General features: G+C 42.0%; 2 protein-coding genes across 2 annotated transcripts; both read left to right on the top strand.

Moving 5' to 3' along the window:
* The first annotated feature begins 8,916 nt into the window (after positions 1 to 8,916).
* On the top strand, positions 8,917 to 9,672 carry LOC138899755 (uncharacterized). The gene is made up of 2 exons (XM_070186444.1): positions 8,917 to 8,985; positions 9,079 to 9,672. The coding sequence occupies exons 1-2, from the start codon at positions 8,917 to 8,919 to the stop codon at positions 9,670 to 9,672; spliced, it is 663 nt and encodes a 220-aa protein (XP_070042545.1).
* A 282-nt stretch (positions 9,673 to 9,954) lies between these two features.
* On the top strand, positions 9,955 to 10,521 carry LOC138899754 (uncharacterized). Its single transcript, XM_070186443.1, has 2 exons — positions 9,955 to 10,251; positions 10,369 to 10,521. The coding sequence occupies exons 1-2, from the start codon at positions 9,955 to 9,957 to the stop codon at positions 10,519 to 10,521; spliced, it is 450 nt and encodes a 149-aa protein (XP_070042544.1).
* Positions 10,522 to 11,936: the final 1,415 nt, after the last annotated feature.

Here is an 11,936-nt window from a genome sequence, read left to right as displayed (position 1 = left end):
CCCGTCTTAAAACAATTCTGCGCAACGCTGCTTCACACCTACGGACATAGTGGCGCACCTGCGATCTCGCTTTTGCGAGACAAAACTCGCTCCTATGGATGACCATAGCCAGCAGCCCATCGCACCTGCGGAAAGCATTTCGCATCTGCGATGTCGCTTCTGCGACAAAACTATCGCTTCTGCGAAGCCATGCCCAACTGCCTCTGTCCGCTCCTGCACTCCAGTGGTCGCATCTGTGATCTCGCAGGTGCAGGAATTTCTTGGCACCTGCGACCTCTACCCAGTTCACTTCAAGTCACTTCTGCGATTCACTGCCTCGCTTCATCAATGAAGCTTTCGCAGATGCGGTTGCATCAGCAACCATAATTCTCCAGCTTTTCCTTAAGTCTAACAATCCGATTCGTTAACCATCCAGAATTCACCCGAGGCCCCCGGGACCTTGACAAAATAAACCAACGCATCCCAAAATACATTACGAACTAAGTCGAGGCCTCAAATCATACCAAATAACATCAAAACTATGAATCGACGATCGAAATCCTTCTTTAAACTTTCAAACTTCGACGAATGCGTCCGAACTATATCAAAACATTCTGGGATGACGCCAAACTTTGCGTGCAAGTCACAAATCACGATACGAATCTATTCCAGGGCTTAGAACCTCAAACGGACATTGATAACATCAAAATACACTTCAAACCAAACTTATGAAATTCTAAAACCTTCAAAATGCCAACTTTCCATAATAAGCGTCGAAATGCTCCCGGACCACCCGATACTCAACTCGAACATACGCCCAAGCCCGAAATCATCATACAAACCTATTGGAACCTTCAATTCCCGATTCCAAGGTCATTTCCTCAAAAGTCAAAACTTAGTCAATTCTTCCAAATTAAAGCTTCCAAAATTAGAATTTTCCATCTGAATCAACTCAGAACTTCCCGAAATTCAATTCCAACCATACGCACGAGTCATGATACATGAAGTGAAGCTACTCAAGGCCTCAAACCGCTGAACGACACGCTAGAGCTCAAAATGACCGGTCGTGTCTTTACATTCTCCCCCACTTAAACATACGTTCGTCCTCGAACGTGCTAAGAATTGCTCCGGAGTTGCCCCAAAATCACTTTTCAACACCTTGTGCACCTACCCGTACCACCACAACTAATGTGAGCACATTAGCTCAAGCCAGACTGAAGATCCTCCCTTTTATTTAGTCAATAAGCCTTATAACCAAATTCCAACCTTCGAACTTCTCTACAAGACCTGATTCTAACATACGAGCACCGTATATAATCCTTACACACTGCACCTAACATGACCATGCTCCTCGGCAGAAATCACACCAAGCACCACATAAGTCGCTTGACTATAACAACATCCTCTGACAACAATAGTTGCACTTCCACGAATCTGATGCCCACAACACACCTCATGATATATATAAGCCTGGTTTTAAATCCTCATAATACTGCCACGGGGGAAGAGATGTGTAGAAACTCATAACCAACTGCCGAATCAAGAAATCATGGAGTCTATCCTCCTGATAGGAACCATTACCTCATTCTAAACGGAATAACAATATTTTCTCTTTAATATACCTTATAAAAATCTAATTGCACTGATTTTAGGTCCAATAATCTTGCCTTACCCAGTACAAGCTGCTCGGGCAATAAGCCATCTCAAACACTACCAAAAATCTCATATGATGCCTCTCACGACCCAAAATTCACCTAGTTGTGATGGCACATAACCCAACTCGTCCGGTAAGCCAATTAACAACTATCTAATTTAAATGAGATTTATTAAGAAAAGAAATGAAAATACAACTGCTTTATACAAGAATTTTCCCAAGGACTGGTAGCACAAATCATGAGCTTTTAAGATTTAGAATTTACATTGCTGGTATGAAATAAAGTACATCATCTGTTTGAAATATACATGAACAGATTAAAATTCTAAAGCTACCAAGATCAAGAAGAAGCTGTGACCAGAACGCGGGTGTGTCTTCAAACCCAGCTCCCATCGTGCACATCAACATTGACATCCAACATCTGCATGCAAGGTGCAGAAGTTTAGTATGAGTACAACCGACCCCATGTACTTAATAAGTAACAAACATAACCTTAGGTTGAAAGTAGTGATGAGTTGGGACAAGGGTCCGAGTTAACTCCAATAAATAGCAACAGTTCATAATAATATAATAATATAAAGCAAGAAAATAACCCAGAGGTATGATGCTCAACTCGTTCACAGTTACGAAAAATAAGCATGCTTTTCAAGTATATCAGTGAAAACCCAAATTTTTACTGAAATCACCAAAATACGAGTACGTTTGTAAAATTGTGATTTTTCTCAAAAACTTTCAACAGGTAAATGTTTCATTTACAAATGGCATGAGGAAAGTACATCTCTATGCCTATATGTCAATGTGTATGTGAAGTCATGAATGACGCAATGTCGTACAACATGAGAAAAATGCATCTCTATGCCTGTATGTCAAGTGTGCATGTCGAATGCAATGCAACTCAGTGATATAACCATATGCATACTCTCAGAGTATCAATTCACTCAGTCCTCCCAGTCAATCAGTCCTCACAGTCACTCAGTCCTCACAGACACTCAGTCCTCCTAATCACTCGGCACTCACTCTCGGCACTCGCACTCAGTGGGTACCTGCACTCACTGGGGGTGTACAGACTCCAGAGGGGCTCCTTCAGCCCAAGCGTTATAACAAGCCAATCATGGCATAAATAAATAAAACATTTTGCGGCGTGCAGCCCGATCCCCATCATAAATCAATAATACTAGCTGCGGCGTACAACTCGATCCCATCATAAATCAATAATCCCTGTTGCAGCGTGCAACCCGATCCCATCAATATCCTCACCATCAAGCCCTAGGCCTCACTAATCAACAATCTCTCCAGTCTCTCGGGCTCACAATGTCATGAAAAATAAGGCCAAAATGATGATGTGATGTATCAATAAATGGTAACAAAGACTAAGATATGATATGCAAATGAATGCGTATGACCGAGTATGTAATTGCAATGTAAGCAAATAACTCAACAGCAGAAATGACCTCAGTGGGTCCCAAGAGGATAAGCATATAGCCTATACATGGTTTCTAACATGGATCACAACTCAATTACTCTAACCCGTAGAGATTTCATGGATACAAATAAGATTAGGTAACTACACAGTACCACATAAATAACCGAGTCACAATTAACACGGTGCACTCTATGAAACTTTAGGCTAAAACTCTCAATTTCTCTTTATAATTCATAATTCAATTACCAAAAAATGAAGATACAACAACAATGACCCAGTGAAATCCCACTAGTGGGGTCTGGGGAGGGTAGTGTGTACGCATGCCTTACCCCTACCCCGAGGGAGTACAGAGGCTGTTTCCGAAAGACCCTCGGCTCACGAAGACAAAAAGAGACAATATCAGTATCACCAATAGAAACCAAAAAAAAATAACATAATGTAAATAAGAAAGTAGATGCAAAGCAAATGCGATAGACAATACATAGACCTGACACTATGGTAAACAAAGGAGTAGTAAGACACAACAATGCCACTAGCTGACATCGACAAAACCCCTACAAGACTAGCCTCACAAAGGTACGAAGTAAGGGAGACTCAACTACCTCCTAACCTACAACCCTAATACTCGACCTCCACAACTTCCTATCAAGAGCCATGTCCTCGGAAATCTGAAGCCTCACCATGTCTTGCCTGATCTCCTATCCCCAATACTTCTTAGGTCGTCCTCTACCTCTTCTTGTGCCCTCCAAAGCCAACCGCTCACACCTCCTTACCGGAGCATCTGGGCTTTTCCTTTGTATGTGTTCGAACAATCTGAGCCTCGATTCCCGCATCTTGTCATCAATGGGAGCCACGCCCACCTTCTCCCGAATATCTTCATTCCTAATCTTATCCATTCTAGTGTGTCCGCATATCCACCTCATCATCCTCATTTCTGCTACTTTCATCTTCTAGATATAAGAGTTCTTAACAGGCCAACGCTCAACCCCATGCATCATGGCCTGTCTAACCACGAAGATAGAATCACGAGTGAGTGAACTAAAAGATCATTGTGAAAAGAGAAACTATTGAGCCAGACAGGTATCACGACGGTCATATGTACTACTATTTATTATGGCTGGAAGACGATGTAGTTGGGGACGTCAAACCAGGAGTCAATCTGAAGGATAAGATCATAGATGAAGTGGTTGGGGCACATGTGAAGTACAAGAGGCTACGCAAAAGGGTGTTCGAGTCTGAAGCTAAGCATCTGGAGAAGCACAAAGTAAACATGGAGGCGATAAGGGAATGTAAAGAGATTGCTACAAAGTCAACAGAGAGATTAGAATACCTGGAGCAAGGGCTGATGGAGCTAGAAGGGAAGATGAGAAAGAGACTTTGGGATTGTCAAGGCATAAACGACGATGAAGGAGGAAGGTTGGCAAAGGCTTACTTATTGCTGGACATGCGTGATCTAGGAAACATGATTGATGGGGTCAAGAGAGCCAAGCATGGAGAAGGTCCTTCAGGGACCAAAAAGATTAGGAGATGATGTTCTTTACTGCTTTTAGTGTAGATTAGATTTGGATGCAATAAGGCTCAATGCCATTAGTGATTTTATTATTATTAGTGTCGATCTAGTAAAAGATTGTTTTGGCCTATTTTCGCACTAATGAGATGAAGCAAACGTTGGCATCAATTTTCTCCAAGTCTATGTGTCGCTTAGGCCTACCTCAGGCACAATGAGGTCCCCCAAAATTAGGACGCGAATTATTGCATGAAATTTGCAAACACTCTTTTATTTCACCTTACTGACTTGGTTACCTTTTTGTTTTTATTTCTTTATTTATTCCCACTCCCAAAGGTTGGTTCGTGTATACTGGCATCATCAACATACCACACTAGATCCAGAGGTCCTCCACCTCCTTCTCCACCTAGCGACCCGAAAAGTAAAGGCAAGGGCAAAGGGAATATGGATGATTTAAGTGGTATCCGGAAAGATAATGCTACTGTGGCGGAAAATGATGAAACTTCAGATGGTAGAAGCACCCCAGGGCAGAATGAGTCGGTGTTATGTTTGGAGCAGATAATCCTGGACTACAGGGCGAGCTTGAGCAGGTCCGAAATTTGGCAAACCTTTCCCTTACTCTCAATGTTCCCGAAATCAACCAGCAAAATCCAACTACCCAAAACCAAACACCGCCACAAAACACACAAAACCAGAATCCACCACCCATAGCTCCAAATCCTCCCGCACTACACCAATATCAAAATCCCTCACCTCCACAAAACATTAACCCACTACTAGTTCAAACCCCTCAACAACATCACCATCATCTAACTCAATAACCGCAAACCACTACTTATCACACTCCCCAAAATGCACCGCAACCTACTCCTGATCCCCAAAACTCAACCAACGACCACCCATATACCCAAGTTCCAGGAACTCATCAAAGAATCTGATATATGTGGAAACCTTACTCCTAGACAGTAACTCATCGAATACGTCACCTCTATTCCTGTTGTTGCTGTTGAGAATCCTTCCCAGTGGATCAATCCCAACAAAACATGTGCCTATCATTCAGGCATGAAGGGTTATACCATTGAAGAGTGTCGCATGTTGAAAGACAAGATTCGGACACTGATCGACACTAAGGTTATACAAGCAAAGAAAGCTGCACCGAATGTCCGCAATAACCCTCTCCTGGATCATAGGGGTGAAATGGTGAACGTGATAAAAACTAATGAGGAATGGGATTAGGAAGGGTCCATCGGACTCAATCAAGAGGGAGACACTCCTAAAACATCTTATCACTGTTGCAAAACTCAGACGCACACAAGAATGCATTAATGAAAATGTTAAGTGAAGCTTATGTACCCGCTGACATCACTAGTGGAGAGATGGCTAACATGGTTGGACAATTACTGGAGATTCACAAAATAACTTTCCACGAAGATGTGTTACCGCCAGAAGGGTTGAGTCACAATAAGGCGTTGCACATCACAGTGCAATTTGAGGACAAGTTCATTTCCAGGGTCCTAATAGATGGAGGTTCGGGCCTGAACATATGCCTACTGACCACTCTAAAAAGATTAGGTAAAGTCATGCACGAGATACTAATGGGAAGCATGAATGTGAAGGCGTTCGACGGATCTCAAAGAGCCACTATCGGAGAAATCAACCTTGATCTACATATGGGTCTGACTTGGTTTGATATTGTGTTCCAAGTGCTAGATATATCTGCTACTTACAACCTATTGTTGGGATGACCATGGATACATGCATCTGGGGAAGTGGCTTTTACTCTGCACCAGGCTGAGTGGAATCATCAGGATGTGATCATTCATGGAGACGGAAGCAACCCTATCTACACTAACCAGACCGTTCCAGTCATCGAAAACATGAGAAAGTTGGGTGGAGAAACATATCACCGCATTAAGGGTGTGAACGTAATTGAAAATGATCGATGGTGGAGCAAGAAGATATAAAGCATATTCCTATGGGCGGGATATGAAATAGGAAAAGGTCTCGACAAAAAGCTTTAGGGGATCACTAAACCCATACAACCACAGTATCATGACGCGAACTTTGGATTCGGATATGAATATACCGTACAAGAACATCAGGATTGGATACCGCCATGGCGTGCCCTTTATTATCCACTGGAACAACCCATACCACCTCTGCACCAGACATACTGTCAGGCTGAAATAATGTGGGGATCCGAGGAAGATGAGATTTTGGCCGGTGTGAGGAAGCTGTTTCTAGATGAAAAAGACATGGACTGCAGTGCAATTGTTGAGGAGGAAGAGGAAGAGGAAGAGGAGGAGGATCTTACCATTCAGATAATGGAAGAAGGAGTTATTCTCAAGAACTGGACCGCTGCACCATCCCGGGCTCACCGAGTTCCTAGGTAGCATGGCAAATTAGCATGACTTGTTTTTAAATTGTTTTGAGCATTTAAGATATTTTCAGTATTTTATTTTAAAATAATTACTCGAGTCATCGTGTCATACCTGTTGATATTTTTAAAGTTTTATTAATGCATTATTGCTTTTCGTATTTATTATTATCTTTCCACATTCTTTTCAACATAATTATTACATATCCTGATGAACCTACGACAGTGACATGTAATGAGACAATGAAACATATGGACATTGATTCGGAAGATCTGAAAGATGATATAATACCTGAAGAAATTGTCAAAGAAGTAAAGAATTTTGAAAACAAACCAAAGTCTAATTTGGAGGAAACTGAGGCCGTTAACCTAGGGGATTCTGAAACAGTCAAGGAAACTCGTATAAGCATTCATCCACCACCGTCAGAGAAGGTAGAGTATATCAGGTTCCTAAGGGAATATGAGGATATTTTCGCATGGTCCTACGATGATATGACTGGGTTAAGCACATCCATAGTAGCTCACAAGCTACCTACCAATCCCATGTGTCCACCGGTAAAGCAGAAGCTCAGAAAGTTCAAGCCAGATATGAGTCTGAAGATATAAGAGGAGGTCACCATGCAAATCAAAGCTGAAGTTCTTCGAGTGGTCGAATACCTGACCTGGTTAGGCAACATCGTGCCAATTCCGAAGAAAGATGGGAAAGTTAGAGTCTGTGTCGATTATCAAAATCTAAATAGAGCAAGTCCTAAGGATTATTTTCCGCTTCCTAACATACACATACTGATTGACAATTGTGCCAAGCATGAACTCCAATCATATGTAGATTTCTTCGCACGATATCATCAGATTTGGATGGATGAAAAGGATACTGAAAACACCGCCTTTATCACACTATGGGGATTATATTGTTACAAAATGATGCTATTTGGTTTGAAGAATGCTGGGGCCACATACATGAGGACTATCTTCCATGACATGATACACAAGGAAATATAGATGTATGTGGATGATGTTATCATCATATCTAAAAGGAGTTCGGATCACATAGAAGACCTGAAGAAATTTTTCGATCAGCTTCGAAAATACAACTTGAAGTTGAACAAAATGTGCCTTCAAAGTCCCTGCTGGAAAGTTTCTAGGTTTCATCGTCAGTCGCCGAGGTATTGAGTTAGACCGGTCAAAAATTAAAGTTATCCAGGACTTGCCACCGCCAAAGAATAAAAAGGATGTGATGAGTTTTCTAGGACGTCTCAATTATATCAGTCATTTAATAGCACAATCAACGGTGATATGTGAGCCGATCTTCAAGATGCTGAGGAAAGATGCTGCATCAAGCCGGACTGAAGAATGCCAAAAAGCCTTCGACAAAATCAAGGAGTATTTATCTAAACCGCCCTTGTTGGTCCCCCTTAGAACTAGGAAGACCTCTGCAGCATTCTAGGACAACATGACGGAACTGGGAGGAAGGAGCAAGCGATATATTACCTGAGCAAGAAGTTCACACCTTACGAGGCCCGATATTCTCTGTTGGAATGCACCTGCTGCGCTTTGACATGGGTAGCCCAAAAGTTGAGACATTATTTTTGCGCATACACTACATATCATATCAAGGATGGATCCGCTAAAATACATCTTTCATAAACTCGTGCCTACGGGTAAGTTAGCAAAGTGGCAGATATTGCTAAGCAAATTCGACATGTTCTACGTGACTCAGAAGGCAGTCAAGGGGCAAGCATTGGTTGATCACTTGGCGAAGAATCCCATAAACGGAGAATACGAACCATTGAAGACGTATTTTCCCGACTAGGCAGTGTCATTTGTAGGAGAATATATTACCGAAGCATACGAGGTTGGAGGATGTTCTTCAACAGAGCAGAAAACTTCAAGGGAGTGGCATCAGAGCTGTTTTAGTATCAGAAACATGTCAACATTACCTGGTATCCGCAAAACTCAGGTTCCTGTGCACCAGTAATATGGCAGAATGTGAGGCTTGCATCTTGGGACTCAGGTTGGCCATCAACATAAACGTTCAGGAGTTGCTGGTAATAGGAGATTCTGATCTATTGGTACACCAGGAACTAGGAGAATAGGCCACTAAGAACACCAAAATATTGCAATACTTGCATTGTGTACAGGAGTTGATCAAAAGGTTCACAAGGATAGAATTCATACATCTTCCGAGGATCCAGAATGAGTTTGCAGATACATTAGACACCCTGTTTTCCATGATACAACATCAAGACAAGAATTTCATCGACCCTATCCCAATAGGAATTCATAAGCAGTCAACTTATTGTGCTCATATTGAAGAAGAGTTCGACGTAAATCCATGGTTCCACGATATCAAAGAATACTTCGGAAAAGGAGAATATCCATTGAATGCTACACACACTGAGAAATGCACGCTTCGAAGATTTGCCAACCATTTCTTTCAAAGCGGAGGAATTTTGTATAGAAGGACTTTTGATTTGGTATTACTGCGATGTGTCGATGCCAAGGAGGCATCTAGATTGCTCGAAGAAATACATGCCGGAACTTGCGGACCTCATATGAACGGTTACATTTTGGCGAAAAAGATATTAAGAACAGGGTATTTCTGGATGGTTATGGAAACAGACTGTATCAAATATGTTCAAAAGTGTCACCAATGCCAGATACATGCTAATATAATACGAGTGCCGCCCAACGAACTCAATGCAATGAGTTCACCTTGGCCTTTCTCTGCTTAGGGCATGGATGTCATCGGACCAATTTAACCCACTGCTTCAAAAAGACATAGGTTCATTTTAGTAGCTATAGATTACTTCACAAAATGGGTTGAAGCCACGTCCTATAAGGTTGTAACTAAGAAGGTCGTAGCAGATTTTGCCCGGGACCGCATTGTTTGTCGGTTTGTAGTACCTAAGTCAATCATTACTGTCAATGCCGCCAATCTCAACAGTGATCTGATGAAATCCACGTATGAAACATTCAAGATCAATCATCAAAATTCTGTAGCATACAGAACGCAAATGAATAGAGTCGTAGAAGCCTCCAACAAGAACATCAAGAAGATATTGAGGAAACTGGTGGACAACTACAAGCAATGGCACGAAAATCTACCATTTGCTTTGCTCAGATACCGCAGTGCAGTTCGTACATCAACTGGGGCAACTCCTTATCTACTGGTCTATGGTACCAAAGCTGTTATCCCTGCCAAAGTAGAGATCCCCTCCTTAAGAATTATACAAGAAGCCGAGCTCAGCGAGCTGGAATGGGTACAGAACCGGTACGAACAACTAGCTCTCATTGATGGTAAAAGAATGAACGTAGTGTTTCACAGTCAACTCTACTAGAACAAAATGGCAAGAGCTTTCAATAAAAAGGTTAGTTCAAGGCAATTCACCCCAGGACAATTGGTATTGAAATGAATCTTCCCACATCAGGATGAAGCAAAGGGGAAATTCTCACCCAACTGGCAAGGCCCTTACATGGTTCACCGAGTACTAATAGGAGGAGCACTTATACTTGTAGAGATGGATGGAGAGAATTGGCCAAAATTTATCAATTCGGATGCAGTCAAGAGATATTACGTTTAAGACTATGTTTGCACTTTCTATTTGATGTAACCTGAACTACACTTGACCTGATTCCCGTTTAAGAGGGGATAAGTAGGCAGCCCTGTGGGTTCGGTCACATCATAATAAAATATTCATTCCCTTATGGTCAGAAACTGGGACAAGATCTCGAGTTTGCCCGATCTCAACGTATTCAGAATTGCCAAGGAATGTATCACTAGAAGTATGCATTTAAACTGGGGCAGAACTTTGAGGAAGATCCTCAAAATCCGAGTTAAGGATGTTGCAATGTCTCAAAAGCGTGTCACAATCACCAATACAACAAAATTATTTGCTTTCATTCATTATCACATATGCCAAACAACCACTTTTTTTATATAAACGATTTTTCACAAATGCATGTTTTTTGAAAATTTCATTTTTTTGTGGTAGCCAGACGTTACCCGGGGTGACTCAAACAGGACCTCAAAACAGGAGCAAAGGCAGAGTAAGGAATCGGGAGCAAGAACCAACCTTCCACCCTCCAAATTCAAAATTTTTCCTTGGATGCAGGCACCATGGACATAACAAAATTGTCTGCAAATATACACATACAATAACATCACTATCTTCACACCAACAGAAGTCGCCAAACACAAACGCGCCAAGCTAAGAATCACTTTTCCTTCTTGAATTTAGCTGTTAATCTTCCTTCATAGGGCTAAACACTGCCCTCACTCCTTGCAAAGGGATAAACACTGCCCTCATTCTTCACATAAGGCTAAGAATTGCCTTTCCTTGCTTGAGACTAAACACTGTCTCCATTCCTTGTATGAGGCTAAGCACTGCCTCCATTATTGCATAAGGCTAAGCATTGCCTTTCCTGCATGAGACTGAGCATTGTCTCTACTCCTTGCATAGGGTTAAACACCACCCTCACCATGGCATGAGGCTAAGCACTGCCTCCATTATTGCATAAGGCTAAGCACTGCCTTTCCTGCATTAGACTAAGCACCGTCTCCATTCTCTGCATGAGGCTAAGCATTGCCTCCATACTGCGTAAGGCTAAGCACTGCCTCACCATTGCATAAGACTAAGCATTGCCTTTCTTTGCATGAGACTAAGCATTGTCTCCACTCCTTGCATTGGGCTAAACACTACCCTCACCTTGCTTGAGGCTAAGCACTGCCTCCATTATCACATAAGATCGAGCATTGCCTTTCTTTGCATGAGACTAAGCATTGTCTCTGGTCCTTGCATAGGGTTAAACACTACCCTCATCATGGCATGAGGCTAAGCACGACCTCCATTATTACATAAGGCTAAGAATTGCCCCCTGCATAAGACTGAGAATTGTCTCCACTCTTTGCATCGGGCTAAAACACTGCCCTCGTTTCATACAAGAATAAGCCTTGTCTCATCTCGTTCTCGCATATTACTAAGCATCACCTGCTTCC

This window comes from Nicotiana tomentosiformis, chromosome 10 (assembly GCF_000390325.3).
Source record: "Nicotiana tomentosiformis chromosome 10, ASM39032v3, whole genome shotgun sequence".
NCBI classification, from domain to species: domain Eukaryota; kingdom Viridiplantae; phylum Streptophyta; class Magnoliopsida; order Solanales; family Solanaceae; genus Nicotiana; species Nicotiana tomentosiformis.
This window is presented reverse-complemented; position numbering and strand designations above follow the sequence as displayed.

Excerpts from the sequence above, each read along its gene's own strand:
- LOC138899755 (XM_070186444.1), top strand. The coding sequence starts at position 8,917 with ATGGCAGAATGTGAGGCTTGCATCTTGGGACTCAGGTTGGCCATCAAC. Across the intron at positions 8,986-9,078 it reads TAAACGTTCAGGAGTTGCTG|GAGTTGATCAAAAGGTTCAC; the intron begins GTAATAGGAGAT and ends CATTGTGTACAG.
- LOC138899754 (XM_070186443.1), top strand. The coding sequence starts at position 9,955 with ATGAATAGAGTCGTAGAAGCCTCCAACAAGAACATCAAGAAGATATTG. Across the intron at positions 10,252-10,368 it reads TTGATGGTAAAAGAATGAAC|GATGAAGCAAAGGGGAAATT; the intron begins GTAGTGTTTCAC and ends TTCCCACATCAG.